General features: G+C 36.4%; 1 protein-coding gene across 1 annotated transcript in view; it reads right to left on the bottom strand.

The window, feature by feature from the left end:
• LOC135198858 (protein FAM133-like) overlaps positions 1 to 19,568 on the bottom strand; it is a 252,854-nt gene extending 233,286 nt beyond the window's left edge. Inside the window, exon 1 of the mRNA XM_064226831.1 lies at positions 19,468 to 19,568. Coding sequence (XP_064082901.1) covers positions 19,468 to 19,568 — 101 coding nt within the window. The remainder of the gene's footprint in view (positions 1 to 19,467) is intronic.
• Between the last annotated feature and the right edge of the window lie 343 nt (positions 19,569 to 19,911).

Here is a 19,911-nt window from a genome sequence, read left to right as displayed (position 1 = left end):
GCTTTCACCCCATTCTACTTGGCTTCCATTCTATTTTACTCAGGTCTCATTCCTTCATACTTGTCTCCCATTCCATTTTACTTAGCTCTCATTCAAATTGACTCAGCTTTCATTCCATTTTATATAGGTTTCATTCTACTTTGCGGAATTTGTACTCAACTGTTCACTACATTTCATATCGTTTTGAATTAAGCGTACAGCTTTTTTCATCAGTGTTCTGCTCTCTTCATGCAATTTGGAAATATGACCTCAATCCACTGGATGCAATACGAAATCTGTTTTCTCTATCCCATACACACGATATATGTTTTCAGTTAGCTTCGTTTAATCTGAAATCCATCTTTAATCCAATGCTTGTGGATTGGATTCCTTGTGGCTCAAACAAATTAGTCCGTGGATAATAAAGTTGATCTTGCTGCTTTACCGTCTCGGTAACTGGCGCTCATAACCGAACAGATTTAACATACAGTAAGAACACTAAACTCGGGCCAGATGGCAAAACTAGGCAACCAAATGACAACATAATTAAGACACATGGACGACCAACAGCCAGAATTTGACTTCCAGGCTTCGTAGCAGTGAAACTGCTGAAGTGGTGCGACTTGGAATTAATGGTAAAACTCAGCTCTTAAGCAATCAAAGTTCAATAGACATAGCAACAAGAAAGCAATGATTCCAAACTGAAAAGGTCGATATAATCCGGGAGTGGGCGAAATTGTTGAATGGAGGGTTTGCTGCATTATTAAAAAACAATGCGGTAGATTAAAATGCTATTTTTGAACATTCGACATTACCGATTCATTTTCTAAAGAAGACACTTTTCGACTTTCGCATTCTGATAATTCAACAATAAACATTTACAGTGAACAACAGCATTACCATATTTTCTCAGAGACTATTTTAATGTTCTTTTCAAACGAACAATGTATCAAACACTCAGTAACATAGAAACATACAGGGGAAAACATGAAAGGAATAACCTATATTTTGAGACCGATGCAGCTGCCCAAGGATTACGGGGTCAAAACCTGACTCAGAGTCGATCTAATAACAACAACAACAAGAACAGTACAAAAGACGAAAACATATCTGGAGTCAGATGAATTTTTGTTAGTCTAGCCCCGAACCCATTTTTATTTCGTGCCATATCAAAGGCATTACCACTTTTCAAGATGGAAAATCATCACCGTTTAAATGACATAATACCTTCAGAAAACTTGCATAAGATCGTTACGGCAACGGGCCACAACCAGACCGGCTATTCCTACAAAGCAGGCAAATGAATTTCATTCTGGTATAAATTAAATAAAACTACATTCAAGGGATTCACTAATTAAAAAGCTACTCGTACCAGAAGTGAATTTGGGGCACAAGAAATAGGAATTCTTCACCTGTGCTGTGCTGAAGGAATATTGATAGTCGAAAGATCTGAAAGGTGTATCAGGAGGAAAATCTTGCTGTTGCACTAAGAAACAATTGTTAGGAGAGGGTAGACAGGAAGATGGAAGAAAGAGAATATGATCAGAGGTACAGTACAAGGAATGACAGGGGTTGCAGCTAGGGGCCGAAATGACGCTGCAAAGAACCTTAAGTAATGCCTACAGTGCACGGCATGAAGGAAAATAATCACGAGAAAACAATCAATATACAGCAGGAGAATCGTGAAAAACTTCTTTTGATTCTCGCGAACGCTCTAAATAGCAGCATCCTGGAGAGTGTTCTCTATTCAACTTCTGTTGCAAGGAATTGTGGGGTATGAAGTTCGACATGTCCTAATACAGCTATCGCACGTTACCTAATCAATTATGCATCCTTGTTAAGTTACGGTTGCGTCTCCTGGATAGCATGAATTGATGATCCTAAAAACAATTTGGAAGTGATATGACTTTTTATCAAATTAAAAAATGGGAACACATTCAGACAAACCTAACCAAATGGTCAAAGAATATGAGTGTAAAAAAAAAACTTGTATTATGCATGTAAAACATGAAGACATGAACAAACAAACCCACGCAAATTGAGAAAAATTAATGAAAAGTACGAAAAAACAAGGTAAACAAAAATTCATTCTGATTTCAAATAGTATCATCTTAATTAAATCCATTTGGTTAATCGCTTCTCCCGTCTCTTCCCCCCCCCATCCCAAAAAAATCCTCCCTACAAATCCCTAATTTTCCATCAGGGAGAGAGAGAGAGAGAGAGAAAGAGAGAAGAGACAAAGAAAGAAAGAAAAAACACTAAGAAAGTTGAAGAAATCAATGGCCTTAAAGTCCTGAATGATTTGCCCAACTTTTACTACAAAGTTTCAGAACTGAAATTACCTCAAGGTCATATGAGCTGCAAAGTTTTAAGCATCAAGAAAGTATAGTTCAACAAAACTTAACAAATAATCCCCTCTGTCTCCCTATCTCGCGACATTGCAGCAGCATCACTAATGGATTCCAGCCCGTCTGCAATGTGCATACTTACTGCCATTGATTACAATTGTAATTGATCATGGAATTGATTTTTCGTTATAATGATATTTCAATTTTTTTAATCCATCTATTCTTTTTTTCAAAGTTGAATTGAATTGAACTTAATACAGATTTTAGGCCAACAGCCTAGCACTGGGACCTATGAGGTCATTCAGCGCTGAAACGGAAATTGACAGTTGTAGATGTTGTTAGTATTTTCAAGCTGTTTATAAAACTTAAAGTCAATATCACAGATTTTACTTCTTTCACTTTCATATGAATATCAATATAATAACTGATATTTAACTGATTGCCGCCGTGTCTATTATATGATCATTAATAAAATCTAGTTATGACTGGTAAAGGATGCAGTTAATAATGTCAGTCATTGGTATTATGTCACTTCATTATTGTAATTTTTACAGATTAGACAATTTGCAAAATGAGTAACGACACAGGCACGTGTTGCTCACATAATCAGTCTACATCTTTCCGAGATCATAAACTTCGCTGCGCGCGCGCGCCACTGCGGTTCATTTTGAGAGAAATTTTGACCGTAACTTAATGAGTAACAACTGAAAAGAGCAAAATCATCCTATATACCCCATACTTCAGGGCTGATTAATCTGTTATTAGTAACCACTGATTCAAAATGGCTACTCGTTGTCTTATACAGTTCTCCACTTTCTCTGAAATTTCATTAGAAGAAAACGACTCCGCAAATAAAAATACTACAGTCCCGCTAACATTCACTTTACCATTTTTGATGAATGACGCCTCAAGCAACACGTTTTGGTAGCACCAACCACCTAATGTTTTCAACCCCTATGTTTTAGGAATGAACTCTAGCCATCACGAGATCAGACGGATCACGGCATGCAAGGAAGAGAGGTAATTCTATAGTGCTAAATTAGAAAACTATGTCCACGGAGTTAAAAACCACCTACTGACTTCAGTAATAGTGTCAAGGGCTGACCTATTCTCACATCTTATCTGAATCTAGTTCGTTTAGGAATGATTTGAGAACTTTTGTGCCCAGGATATTTAAGCTATAGAAATAGTCAACACCAGTAAGAAAAATAGTGACTGACGTAAAAAAACTAAATGAAATCGGAAAATAATGAAAATATTTGTCACCCGATCTAACTTCATTCAGGTAACTTCGCTGGCAAGTCCTGGAACTTAAAATCTTGCGGGGGAGATGAAACCCAGAACTAAAAATCATGTTTTGTGGTTTACAAGAAGCAATTGCTCATCTTTAAAATGCTTTTACTGACACCACCAGATCAGAAAGCAAACCCAAACATCAGGTTAAGTTGCGTAAGTTGAAACAGCATTACCAGTACCCACGTACCTTGGTGTAATCTCAATCTGCAAGACGGTCGCATAACTTGCAACGCTCAATTAGGCTCTGAATAGCCCAATCAATACCTCCCAAGTCACGGTGAATAACTTGTGACACTCTTAGTAATCTCTGACTATCTCTACGAGTAACACCAGACCGTGATGTCACCGCAAACTGCAAATCACATTGCATAATGTACAACACGCTGTCAGAGTTGAATATTTCGGCCAATACCTCAAGTTGCAAGTCACGATGCGTAACTTACAAATGCCGTGATATTCCGAAAACTTTTCCCGATAACGTTACCTTAGGACGTAACCCCAAACCGATAATTACGATACATGAATTAAGACTTTTATTTTTTATTTTTCATTTTTATAATAACTGATCTCTTCTTTGACTACTTCATATTACCTTCTGTTACTGCTTTCAAGTGAGTACCATATTCTTTCAAAGCTTCGATTTCAAGTCAATGGCCTCTATGGCCTTGTTCCATATGAATTGGTCCATTTTCAGAATAATAATAATAATAATAATAATAATAATAATAATAATAATAATAATAATAATAATAATAATAATAATAATAATAATAATAATTTTGATACTTATGGGATATGCCAGTGGAAATCGTACCCATAATCATAGGAGCACTAGGCACAATCCCAAGATCCCTGAAAAGGAATCTAGAAAAACTAGAGGCTGAAGTAGCTCCAGGACTCATACAGAAGAGTGTGATCCTAGAAACGGCGCACATAGTAAGAAAAGTGATGGACTCCTAAGGAGGCAGGATGCAACCCGGAACCCCACACTATAAATACCACCCAGTCGAATTGGAGGACTGTGATAGAGCAAAAAAAAAAAAATAATAATAATAATAATAGTTGACATACAATGCAAGCTAAGCGGCGTGTCTCATTTGCATGATCCGTTCAGTTATTTGTAATTCTTACATTCGGTGTATTTTTCCAAGAGAATGTCAAAATTTGCTGAAAATTTGACGAGTTCTTAAACAGCTAGAACAAGGAGCCCTTCAACCAAGAGAGCAATTTCTAATGAAAAAAAGAATTTTGAATTGAATATAGAATTTAGATCAAAGGCCAAAGGTCATTCACTGCTGAAACAGAAATCGATAGTAAAGAGGTTTTTAAGGTACAACAGGAGGAAAGCCTCACAGTTGCATTATTAACCAATTGTTAGGAGAGGGTGGAAAGGAAGATGGTAGAATATGGAAGGAGGTACAATAAAAGGAGCAAAAGGGGTAGCAATTAGGGGCCGAAGGCACGTAGCAAAGAACCTAAAGTAATGCCTACAGTGTACCGCTTGCGGTGCACTGATGGCAGGGTTACGCTCCATTCTTTCTTTCCTTTCCCCCTTGTTTCTCGGGCTTACCCGGACAAAACTATTACATTTGACTCAAGGAGTAAAACATTGACAGAATTCTATCGTGGAAGTATATATATATATATATAATATATATATATATATATATATATATATATATATATATATATATATATAGTATATATATATATAATATATATAATATATATATATATATATATATATATATATATATATATATATATATATATATATATATATCTATATATATATATATCTATATATATATATATATATATATATATATATATATATATATATAATATATATATATATATATTATATGTATATATATATATATACAGAAGAGAAAACAATATTCAGAATGATATAAATTCGCTCTGGCCTCAAATCCTCAAGGCACACGTATTTTCACAATTTAAATGAAGTCACTTAGTAACACCAATAGGTCCGTCGTGAAGGAGATGAGACCCTTTCGATCTGAAACCTCAGATTTTATTCTTCGTGTTACTTTTCCGGGACAAAATGACACGTAGCGATATATGCTTAAGTTACTGATTAGCTACAGGGTAGTAAATGGAAAGCAGACATAATCTTCAATACAGAGGAAGGGAAAGTGGAAACAAATACAACGAAACAAGGAAGGAGAGATTTAAAGGAATGAATTCTCTCCGACCTGTGAGGTTAAGTTGTGCCGTGATGCGACGTGTCTGAGGTTTACGATGATAAATGCCCCCCAGGACTTGGGGGGGCGGCTGGCCCTGATCCCCTCCTCCCCACTCCCCAAAACCTCCCACACCCTAATACCTCCAGGGGCTACCTTTCCCTTCCCTCCCACTATCATTTTTTTCCAGGAGTTCTCCGCCTGGATTTATATTCCTCCTCTTCCTCCTCCTCCTCCTCCTCTTACCCCCAACCCCCTTCCCCTTCATTCTTTTCCTTTAGAACAAAATTGACGGCTTTATTGAAGTTGACAGGGTTTTGTGTGTGTCTATTAAGAAACCATCCCTTACACTCTTCTTCTTCTTCTTCTTCTTCTTCTTCTTCATGGTGTACTTTTCAGTACGTTACGAAAGTCGGTTATCCCTGTTACAATCTAACACAAGTTTCCTGTACTAGAAGCTTAGATATTGTATTTCCCACTAACTTCTGTTACTTCTTTCTAATGAACACCATATTCTTTGGAAGGCCCTGTGGGCTTCTTCCATACGAAAAGGGTTCACAATAATAATAATAAATACTTATGGAATCTCATATTCAATGGAAAAAACCTAAAATTTTTTAATGAGTCTCTGAACTATAATAATGTCCTTTAATGATTCACTCAATGCCTTCCTGTAACATCTTACTTTAACAATAACAGCAATAGCAAAGCAGCAACAGCACTGATATTAAGAGCAGTCAGTCGTCTGTCTAGAATGCTCACCTTCAAGGATACTCTAATGGAAAGAAATGATCACGAATCCAGAACAGTGATAGATAGCGTCCTGCTTTCTTCGACCATAGCAACAAGAAGGATCGGCCTCTTCACCCCCCCCCCCCCCCCCCGACCCCTTCTATACCCGACCCACATCATCCTCAAATAATTTAAGTATAACATCTCTCTCTCTCTCTCTCTCTCTCTCCAGTAATGGATAAAGGAAACTTGAATGAAATACAAACAAGAGAGAGAAAACAATTTATTGTGCAAAAAAAGCTTACAAAGCACAACACAACAGGTAACTCGGACGCGGTATGCGTATAAGGGAAAGCCCTCTTGAATGAATGGCATTGGCTGTGGTATTATACACACCTTTTCCACCCTATTCATTACTAGAAAAACGTCATTCATCATGGCTGATATGGTACTCAGGTAGTATTACAAAATTTAAATACTTACAGATAACTATATTGATAAATTACAATATGATAAGTAGGAATTACCCATTAAGTGATTGCACTGTATAATTAGCCTCAAGTATTATAAGATATGGAACTTTTATATATTTTGTTCAATATAAAAAATTATTTGAGTGTCTGCTATACAAGATCCACAATTTATCAGGTTTCTGTTGAGGTACACAATTGCTACGGAGTAACATGTGGTATACTTTGGAGTAAATAATGAGCAATGTTCTAAAAAGTAAAAAAATACGAAGAGCTTTCTTTGGCGCAATCGAGTTTTTTGCACAGCGTATAATGCTGCATGAAACTTTCAGCCACGGCTCCGGTGTCCTGCGTCTTTGGCACCTATAGCGGTGCCAGACGCACGATCATGGCAAACTTTAACCTTAAATAAAATCAAAAGTACTGAGGCTAGATGACTGCAATTAGGTATGTTTGATGATTGGAGGGTGGATGATAAACATACCAATTTGCAGCCATCTAACCTCAGTATAGTTTTAAAGATCTGAGGGAAGACAGAAGAAGAGCGGACGGACAGACAAATAACCACCTCCACAGTCTTCTTTTTTTTTTTTTTCTTTTTTTTTACAGAAAAGTAAAAACCTACGTGCACAAAAAAAACCCGCTCTGTGTGTGTGTGTGTGTGTGTTGTGTGTGTGTGTGTACAATAATGAATGAAAATAACTAGCAATGACATATATAATTTAAAAAATACCTATGTTGCAAAAAATAAATATAAATGCCTGATGTACACTTGCCACTCGAGGCAAGATTTGAATTTCGTTTTATTGGCGATGAAGAAATGAATAATGAATGATCTCGATTCTCCAACAATATAAAACAATGAAGGAGTAAAACATTTTTGATAAATATTCACGTAAATAAAAAGAATGGAGGCCAAAGGGAAAAGAGTAAAGCCTAAGGTATAATGTATAGAGATGGAGAAACCAAACTTATGAAGTCAAGAAATCAGAGATACTGTTTTACACAGCTGCATGAAATCTCGTTCATTTGTCAATGTGTAAATTTTGATGCCCAGCAAATCAGAAACAGATAAAGAGGAACAAATTCACGTGATTTCAATTCATATTGCATTTTGCTCCCACAAGGCATATTACTCATTATTTATATGATCTTTATATATTTTTTTGGAAAACCAAAACATCAATACATATTGCACTTGGCACCCACAGACCACATTGACCATTATTTATATCTCTTTATAAATTTTTTTCGAAAACCAAAACATCAAATCATATTGCATTTATCTCCTACAGACCACATTACTCATTATTTATATATTCTTTATATTTTTTTTCGAAAGCCAAAACATCAATTCATATTGCATGTGACTCCACAGATCACATAAAGAATATTTACATATTCTTTATAGATATTCTTAAGAGCCAAGACATCAATTCACATTGCACATGGCACCCACAGACCAAATTGTCCATTACTTTTAAGACCTTTAAATTTCTTCTTGAAAACCAAAACAACGACACTCAATGACAAATAAGAACAACACCTTTAATCTTGTGCTCTCCGGAAGTTGTTTTGTTGTCTCTGCAAATATGATGCGAGAGCTACTCTGACACTATCCTTTTTTTTTTTCTTTTTTTTACCTCTAACTTTGAGAATGACTTTCAAATAAAGTCCAAATCCGCCTTACAACTTTCTTCTTCCTTGCAAGTTTGTCTCTTCCTGATGGCTAAAATGATATATATATATATATATATATATATATATATATATATATATATATATATATATATATATATATATTACACCCCCTTTATTCCCTAAACTACACAAACTGGGAACTCTTACCTGTTGCCAACGGTGCCCTGTCTGTAAGATGTCACGAGGCTTATTAAGGACTGCGCGCAAATATACAAAAATATCATTTATTTCCCAAAGCAATTGGTTATAACAAAGAACAAAATGATTAACAAGTCATAATGGCACAAATACCCAAATCTGCCCATAAAGAAAACCAATAAGATAACATGCTACCTTCCGGACTAAGGTTACACTCTCAAACCCCAAACAAGTCACATTGTCTAGTATTAGTCAGTTAGAGAATCCCATTCCTAATCAACCATGGAATCGGACCCATCTGTAATAAAGATAATAGTTATATAGACACCCCCACGTCACTCTTTTCAAAGTATTTACGTAAAGAGAATATTTCCACACTTCTCTCTCTTCCAAAAGGTAACAGATTTTCTAAGTTTTTAAAGAACGTGTCTTACTTTTCGATGGGCGTTTTCTCCTGACACTTAGGGCAACCGCTTGTTTCTCTCCTTTGCACAAAGAATGCGTCTTCCACAAGTACCCTGAAACCAGTAGGCCTGTAATACGCGTACAAACGAATGCACATGCCTCGCAAACGGGGAACGACCTCTGAGACAAGTTGCTTGTTCAGCAAATACCATGCTCTCCCCTGTGAACTTTGCAGTGTACCACCCCTTGTCTCTAGGCGAGCAGAGCTATGTGACTTTATTATTATATAAAACACTTTAACGTATTATTAGCCATTTCCCCCTCTTTCACCTCTCTCTCTTCTCTTCTCTCATTCTCCTCATTCTACCTCTCCTCTCTCTCTATCTCTCTATCTATTCTATATATATATATATATATATATATATATATATATATATATATATATACACACATGGATATACATATATACACATATATATACGTGTATACATATATATACATACATGTATTTGTGTGTATACTAATACATAAATAATTACATATATATCTATCTATCATCTATATATATAATATATATATATATATATATATATATATATATATAATATATATATATATACACACACATAAATATATATATTATATATGTGTATTTAGTGTCTATATTTCTATATGCACACATTTATATACATACATATACTAAATACATTTATGAGGCCTATATATATATATATATATATATATATATATATATATATATAATATATATATTATGTATATGTATGTATATAGATATATATATATATATATATATATATATTATAATATATATATATATTATATATATTATATATATAGCGTGCACGTGCAAGCGAACATGTAACTGACGATATGGTTTCATACTAAGGCAAAAGAAAAATGGTCAAAATGAAACACAGGCATAAACCCATGTCAATAACACTCGGGGTAGGCAACAATTACCGAAACAATAATCCAGTGAAAACAAATCGATGAAACAAATAAAGCATAAAATCTTACGAGAGAGAGAGAGAGAGAGAGAGAGAGAGAGAGAGAGAGAGAGAGAGAGAGAGGACCTTAAACACACATACACGGACGAAGTGCAATGGGATCGATCGCCATCAATTCACAATGGATCACACGTCAGCGTAAGAAGAAGAAGACGAAGAAGAAGAAGAAGTAGAAGAAGAATCGGAACACGAACTCCCAACTCCCGTAACGGATCCTTTTATCTCTTGAAAGGTCACTGAAACAAAGCCTTCCACAGTACGCCACCTCTTCTTAAAATCTAAAGACTGTTTTTTTTTTCCAGTCTACGAATCGTCAGTCCGCTTAATGCCAAACAAATGGTTAATTAGCATAGCACTAAAAACTGGATGTGCCGCATTTTCATGAAGTCTAAAAAAAATCTTCTCAGAGTCTAAGGGTCGCCAATGCATAAAATTCAATGCTCTTCGTCAAGTCTACAGACTTCCAAAGTCAACTGGAGGTAAATCATTGCTATAAATGCTAAATCGAAGGCGAAACAGCCAAGTGAATTTTTGCGGGTACCGGTAAGTGGTTCTAGACTGTTTTAAAATCACAGACTGATGTTGCAGCAGTTATTGGCAATTGACAATGAGATAATTTAGCGACTGGACCATTGCGGAAATACGTAAATACAAGACACACACAGCTATGCTATATTGGTGCGTACACACACACACACGCCACACACACACACAATATATATATATATATATATATCTATATATATATATATATATATACAATTGTATAATTTTTTCGCTAAATTTATCCCCCCCCAACCTCACGCCCCGTAAGGGAGTAGTGCCATGAGTGCACCCTCTGTATGCATTATTTAAGGCTCTTTGCAGCGTCCCTCTTCATTCCTTTTGCAGTGCCTCCGTTCATATTCTCTTTCATCCATCTTACTTTCCACCCTCTCCTAACAATTTTTTTCAAAGTACAACTGCGAGGATTTCTTCCTGTTACACCTTTCAAAACCTTCTTACTCTCAGTTTCCTTTTCAGCGCTGAATGACTTCAGGCCTAAATTTTCTGTTTCATTCCATTTCATTCCTTTTCACTGAACTGATTCCTTTTAATGCGGATAATATTCAAAACCACTAGCTTTCCATGAACAACATTGCAATTGAGTTCAGTAAATATTCAGTATTCAGTTGACAGGGACTGAGCAAACTTCGCTCTCTAAATTTAGACGACGAAGTTTGCTAAGCTATTCCACTTAACAGTTTTATGAAAAGCAACAATATTGTTTTTTTTATACATTTTGTAACCAAAGGCAAGGCGTAAAATTCTTGGAATGCTGGAATTCTAACGGGAACGGGAATCATATTTGCTTAACCAATTTCACAGAAAATCTTGACAGAAATCATTGAGACTTTGAAAAATTCATATTTCTACGTATTAAAACGTTCAAACACTCAAAACAATCAAGATTTAAATGCTTAAAGAAAACTGAAATTCTTCCCTAGTAACAAAATATACTAATTGTTATATATATTACAAATACATCACACACATACACACACCACACAACACACACACACACACATATATATATATATATATATATATATATATATATATATATATAATATATATATATATATATATATACACACACACACACATATATATAAAGAAGTTCATTACAAACAGATACAACACTCGAGAGGAAGAATAAAACGAGGGATGTAAACAAAAAGAAATTCAACCAAAATCGCCCCTTTTGTCCTTTGAAAGACCCCCGACATAACAGGCACAAACTCGCAGGTTCCATCTCTCGCTCTCTCTCTCTCCACTCCCCCACCTCTCTCCTCCTTCTTCTCTCTCTCTCTCTTTCCTTTCTCTCTTCTCCTTCATCAATCAGAATCAGTCGGACCAAAATCCCTTCGATACAGGAAGAGCTCCGATTCTGACGAAAAAAAAAAAAAAAAAAAAAAAAAAAAAAAAAAAAAACACTACCTGTGCCTGTAGGGTTTTTTTTCTTTCATTTCTTTTTTGTTTTGTTTGCACTTCGCCTTTCAAGGCTCATAATAAAATGAAGAATCTTAAACATTTCTTTTTCTAAAAACCTTCACACGGGTTCCCTTTATGCTAAGAATCCTTAACCATAAGGGTATTACTGGTTATTACACTTGAATTAGCTTCGTTTTCTAAAATGTTAGTATACAGTACCAAGGCTCCCTATAAAATCCAGCCACCTTACACATTTTCTTGAAAGACCTTGCGCCTGTCTTTGCTATATGTTATGAATCCTAGACCAAATGGATATTATTGGATATGACGCTTGAATTTGGATTCGCTTTCTAAATTCTATTTTTAAAGTACCGGAGTTCATTGTACTGGAAGTAATTTTGAACTTATTTCATTTCATAAATTCAGGATATCAAATGCTTTAGTCAGTTATGCTGGAGGCAACACTAGAATTTCCTTCGCTTTTTGCATTCTAAATTAAAACTACCGTACTTTGGCAACTAGTAAAAAAATAATTGTTAAAATGGCGAACATAAAAGAAACAATCAACGTAATGCAGAAAATGTTAACGAGGCATAGAAATGAACAAGACAAAATCGCTGCAGATCTCCAGAGAAAAAGGTCGTCTTACCAGTCATCTATTCTCCCACTTTGTCACCGCAAACACATCCCAATGGACGACGACGGCGATTCGTTCAATAGAGTCCAACCAAGAGCAGGTCAGTCATCCTACCGAAGTCTGGCAGAAGTCTCGTCATCCTGACGTTTACTTCTTCCTGTTTATGTCCCTCCTCCTCCTCCTCCTCCTCCTCTTCCTCATTCCACTTTCTCTTTCTGATGAGAACAAAACCCCCCGCCCCCCAACCAAAACCCCATTGTGTGTCTGAATCTTTCCCGACCCCGCCGGTCAACCTCGCCGTAATTCAATTAGGCGGGGAGGTGTACACGCCTCTGGCCTTATAAGATCTAGTTCAGAGAGCACCTCGATTCCTCAGGAGAGAAATAGAGGCGGATCACCGGCAGAGGTAACGAAGCCATGTCGGTCACTTAGACCCATTTAAGAAAGGCAAACTCGATTCCGTTCTCCACTCGGCCTCTGACATCACAGAGAAACGCTTAACAAAACGCCAGTCACAAAATGTCCGCCGGATGTCTTACCCCACAACAGGCCGGGAAAGAAACTGTAATTACGAGGCGAAGAATGCTTTAGTTCAGACTGTAAGAGGGTGGCTGATGGAGAGACGACTGAACTGAAGTTTCATTGACGATATCTTGAGAATGGTTTTACCTCGTCGGAACTGAACTGAAGTTTGAAAGACGATATCCTCGTCGGAACTCCTCGCTTTTTTTTAAACTATAATAGTGGGGGGGGACCAAAACCCATTTCCTCATATGGGAATGATTGATCACCTCCTTACAATGTTTTTTAATAAATTCCTCCCCTCTCTCTCTCTCTCCTCTCCTCCTCTCCTTCCCTCCTCTCTCTCTCTTCTCCTCTCTCCTCCCTTCGAAATGTCAAAATAAAAAGCCTTAAACTGGCCCAAGTCAGATGCATGCTTCATCTGTTAAGTCAACAGAGGCCTATACCGTTGCTTTCCTTACTCGGCTAAGGATTCCTAGGCAGGTTTCTCAGAGTAAGACGGAAACGGTACAACTAAATCTTGACAGGCAGAAAGAACAATATCAGGAAAATAAGAGTGAATGAATTAAAGATTTTGTTTTTTCAAAGGTCTTATTAGCTAAGAAAGGCAAGTCAACTTAACAGAATAAAAATATGACGAGTGTTACTCATCATTTCTGCAAACATGAATGATTTCTGGCGTCTGATGACGATGCTACCAATACATCAATAGTGAATTCAAATAGGAGAATTAACTTCCACTGGCTGGTATCATCACAGAAATTTAACAAGTGAGTGGGAGAGGTCACTTGGGCTAAATTAAGTTGTGGAAACCTATTTACGACAACTTAGTCATTGTGGTAAAAAACCATTGCGAATAAAATTAAACAAGATACCCGAAGACTCTATCACGTCTTCTTGACCTCTCATTTCATCTCCCCGTTTACCTGGCATTCTCTTCTACTTCCCCAAGACTCTTTCTTCATCTTCTCTTCTTCCCCCAGAGGCAGCAACAATCTGGTTAATTACCTCACTAGAGATCTCTCTAGACCTCCACAGTTTGTCCTCCTCCTCCCCCTCCTCCTCTAGACTTTCCTCTGCCGTATCTTTCCTTTTCTCCCGTCCTGTATCATTTAGTTTGATGCTCTCCCTACATACCCCGGCCTCCACCCCTCGATGAATCAGGAGAATCATTCTTCCAATTATTTAATTTATCCTAAGGATTCATATATATATTATTAATCATATATATATATATATATTAATATATATATATAAATAATATCTAATCTGATGAACTCCAGGTAGAATCATTCTTACCAATTTTTATTCCATAAAGGATCATATATATATATATAATATATATATCTAATAATATATATATATATATATATATAATAAGATATATTATATATATATATATATATATTTGTGGTGTGTGTATGTGTGTGAATAATTTATTTCGTGACATCCAGTTCGTAGTCTACCACTTATTTTTAACAAAAGTGACTACACAAAATAAAACATTTACGATAAAGGTCAACATGTATATTGTAATTTTACATAAATCATACACTGATGTAAACGTGTTGGATAATACATGGCAGTGTATAATATATATATATAAAGAAAGAGAGAGAGAGAGAGAGAGAGAGAGAGAGAAGGAGAGATGTCTTATTAGCAAAGTCTGTGGTTCGACGATGACCTCCCGACTATGATAGGGCATAAAGTCTGCTGTTGGCAAGACATAGGCATGGGAAGAATAGTATTCAAATCCCCAGAGATTTCCTCAAAAGTGAAGTGTCTCTGAGGAGAAAAGGCCGCGTAATCATGTTTAGTTGGTCATCTTGTGAATGAAAATAGATGTAAAAATTACCGCAAAAATCAACATGTGCTCCGTCTACATGCTACAGTGCATGACACTCACAACCTGACTCGAATTTAGTTTATTATTTCGATGTCAATATTACTGGTAGCTATGGCACAAGATAATCCATAATCAATCAGCCATGCACGAGTAAAATATATTCAAGCTCCATTATCTCAGTTACCTGCAATTCAGAAACTAAATTCACAGCACAGATAGGCTGTCTGCAAATTAGACATAAAATGCTTTTTTTTACACGGGCATTCAGATACAGTTCCAGTGAAAGTGTTAGATTTATTATTATTATCATTATTATTATCATTATTATTATTCATATTCAAAAGACGAAACATATTCATATGGAATAAATCCACTGGGACCATAGAATACGAGTATAGTGTTCATCTGAAATATGTAACAGAGGGTAAAAGGAAATGCAGAAAGAAGAGATCAGTTATTTTTAAGAAATTAATAATTGAATGGATAAAAATGTAAGTAAACTGTGTTGAGCAGCTTACCACCATTCCAGGACTGGACGTTTCTTTCATCTTGAATTCCCGGCTAAGTCATCAGGAATCATACAGGAAAATAAAAACGGAATCAAATATGCATGAAATTTTTAGTCTACTACTCTGTAGGTCAAGATGATCTCTATACTCTTCAAAAAGAGTTCCCATCATCTCTTTCATTTCTTTATCATCTCCCCCCCCCCCCACCTTCTCCTACCAGATTCCTTCTTCCAAAACTAACAACACCCCTAACAACCCCCCCGCCCCCACCCCCCACTTTTTTTTTCTCTGCTCCCCCTTGGTCTCGTCATCTCCCGATGGATTGGGGGTAAGGTAACGGTGGTTGTTCTCCCTAGTCACCGTCACAATCAAGGTAATTGGTGGCGGGTCCTGACCTGTCCCAGGCGTTAACGCGCTATCCCCCTTACTCCCCACAACGCTACTACCCAACAAACCCCCTGGCCCCTCCAACCCTCCCCATAACCCCTCCCCCCAGTCCCTCCCATCAACCACTTCCCTCTACCACATTCCCAAGATCATAATCTCTCTCTCTTTCTTTCCGACACAACATACTCAAACATTTATTGTCTTTCTCCTCCCCCCTGAACATAATCTCTCTCTCTTCTCTCCTCTTCTCCTCTCTCACCTCGCTCCTCTCTCTCCTCTCAACTCGCTCTCTCATTAGCTAGAACATACGGATCGCTTATGGCTTAATAAAAAAAATATAACTGACCTTGCAAAACGTAGTTTATGAAATTACTGAATCAAAATTCGAGGTCATCCGATTTTCATGGTCGAAGTCTTGAGAGGAAGCCTCAGTGATTCTAGGAAAACTACCGTTTACATCAATCTTATTTTAAGGCCGGGAATCTCATTAGTCTAACCGGGGGTATCAGAGCGCATGCTGGGTATATATTATGGACGTTGCTTTTCTCCTTTTCTTTTATTTTTAGTCAGGAGGCGAATGAAGAATGGCATCTCGCGAAGGAGACATTATACCTGTTTACAGCATCATAAAACATCGATGGAATTCTCTCACTCGACAAACTTCCTCTTCTCTCTCTCTCTCTCTCTCTCTCTCTCTCTCTCTCGCCACCCAGGGAGGAGCACTTCCTTCCTCCTCTAATAAATATCGATGCAACTCGTCCTGGCCTTTGGCCAAAAACGTTTTATCTTGATACTTACCGTTCTCTCAAGGAAGGCGAATGCACACAGGCCCCTAGGATACCAAAATAGGAACTTCGCCTATTTAATGTTTGTCTAATATCCTATAAAGTGGAGTCAGATGATAATATAATATGGGTTTCGGAAAGTATTTTTTTTTTTTTTTTTTTTTTTTTTTTTTTTTTTTTTTTTTTTTTTTTTTTTTTTTTTTTTTGTTTTTTTTTTTTTTTTTTTTTTTTTTTTTTTTTTTTTTTTTTTTTTTGTTTTTTTTTTTTTTTTTTTTTTTTTTTTTTTTTTTTTATGGCGTTGCAAGTAAAGTGACCTTTACAATCCTGGCTGAGAACCACAGTTGACTATAACTATCGGGTAAAAACTTCATTGCTCAAGTCAACAAGGGTTTATTTTATGGCGTCTCAAGCATTCCAGTTCGCACGGGGATTAAACCCAGGATCTCTTGATGGCGAGGTGATTTTATATATATGTATGTATATATATATATATATATATATATATATATATATATATATATATATATATATATATATGTGTGTGTGTGTACATGTATATATAAATAATATATAATATATATAGTATAATAATATATATATATATATATATATATATATGTACATGTAATATATATAATATATATCATATATGTATAATATATATATATATGTATATATATATATATATATCTATATATATATATATATATATATATATTTGCAAACCAAATACGCAATATCTTGACCGTGAAATTTTTATAATATTACACAAAAATGTCCAAATATAGAGACGCATAAAAGCACGTTAACAATATTCATATCTTTTAGGAATAAATTTCACGATTTAAAAAAAAAAGTTTCATTCAGAGTTAATCAGACGTTATGATCGGCAGTCGATCAACGAATCCAAAACGACTTCCAGGCACTTCATCCTCACCGTTATTCATTCGATTAATTGATGACTGATGAAACGTCATCATCAACAAAATATTCATCGTTATCACAATATTATCTCTTCTCTTTCCTTCCTTCTCTCGGGACGCCAGCTTATTCAGTTATTTTTATAATCCCCTTTCATTCCTTCGGCACAAAAACAATAAAAAGTATGATGAATACGACTCCCAATATTTCCAATGTTCTACACAAATGAGTATTCTCTCTCTCTCTCTCTCATCTCACCCTCTCTCATCCCCCCTCTCTCGTCTCTCTCTCTCTCTCTCTCTCCAAGACCAAAGTACGTCCGCCTTCTTTTATGATTTTTGTTTGCCGGTTAGAGAATTTACGAGAACCATTTACTGTTCACTTAACGGTTATTCTATATCTTAATGAGTCTAGTTTTCTCCTCTTATGGTTATTTGTTCCAAATGAGAATATGTCCTCCGAGATGTTATCCCACCACGGACACGCAACGACAATTCTTTAGCCAGAGCTCCCTCCCTCTTCCTTTTTCTCTTACCTTCTGGAGAACGAGTGCTTATTTCACAGCGCTGGGAATGATATCAATAAGGCGGTTTCGTCTAGGTCCTAGACTCTAGGGTAATAGCCGTCCTAACTGCAGAAGTGCATTTTATTCACTTGCTAAGGAAGTGGCAAATACGCTATAGATTTTATACACGCACATACACTTATTTTATACCAAATAAATCACACCTAATAGCAATATCGTGTGTAACATTGTCTTTTTCCTTGCCCTGACATTGCCGGATGAAATATACACGTCAACGAGATCACAAGATTAAAAATGTCACAATCTCTTACTGACATCAAGGGTATATGATTTACAATGGCAAGTAATAAAAAAAATGAAAATGCAGAACAAGTTATATATAAATATATATACACATAACAAAATAAAAGAAAAAAATCATTGTAACTCCTCAATTCTGATGTATGATAAAGTCTTCAGTGGAATACGTATAGAAAACACTAAATTTTCACAATAAAACTGCCGTATCTGGTAACAGAGAACCAAAGGAGAGCAAATTTACAAAGTGATAAAGCATGCGAATGGACAAGGCAAAGATTTGACAACAAACGAATCGAACAACACAAGATCCGTTTGCAAGTGAAACATTAATAAAAAGAATTTTACATTCAAAGCAGAGGATAATTCAACTTTAGAAAACCTTTTTTTCAGAATTCACGTTTTACCTCAGAGGGCTCTACTAATCGTTCATGTTTCGCTCAGTTCCTTATGAGAGAGAGAGAGAGAGAGAGAGAGAGAGAGAGAGAGAGAGAGAGAGAGAGAGAGAGAGAGAGAGAGAGAGAGAGAGAGAGAGAGAGCTGTCTTTAGAGTAAATGATGCCTTGTACCAGCACGGGCTCTTACTCGTACTGGTAGCAAGCACAAATGAGAAGACGAGAGAGAGAGAGAGAGAGAGAGAGAAGGAACAGGGGCATCACAGACATATGTCATAAAGGCGAGAGACAAGTGTGGTGACAGCGGGATATGGGAACCTTCCACTAATCCAGTCTTGGTTCGAGAACATAAGGGGGCTCGCTACGGGTCATTTGTCCGCCCTCCTCCTCCTCCTCCTCCTCCTCCTCCTCCTCCTCCAATGTCTCTTTTCTTGTGTGTTAGGCCCTTGGACTCAATCCCAACCATTCACATCTTAAATAAAAAAAACAATCTATCTATGCAATATACAGAATAGAATAAAATACAGAATTTTGGCCAAAGGCGAAGCGCTAGAACCTATGTGGTCAATCAGTGCTAAAATGGAACTTGGCAGTACGGAGGTTTGCAAGGTGGAACAGGAGGAAAACCTCGCAGTTGCATTATGAAATAATTGTAGAAATGGTGGAATGTCAGATGGAAGAAAGGGAATATGAGAGGAGGTACAGTAAAAGGATTGAAAAGGATTGCAGCCAGGGGCCGAAGAAACGCTGCAAGGGCCCTCAAGTAATGCCTACAGTGGTGCACTGACGGCACTACCCGTTACTGGATA

Source organism: Macrobrachium nipponense, chromosome 22 (genome assembly GCF_015104395.2).
Source record: "Macrobrachium nipponense isolate FS-2020 chromosome 22, ASM1510439v2, whole genome shotgun sequence".
Taxonomy (NCBI): Eukaryota; Metazoa; Arthropoda; class Malacostraca; order Decapoda; family Palaemonidae; genus Macrobrachium; species Macrobrachium nipponense.
The sequence above is the reverse complement of the archived record's forward strand: the minus strand, read 5'-3'. Positions and strand labels throughout refer to the sequence as shown.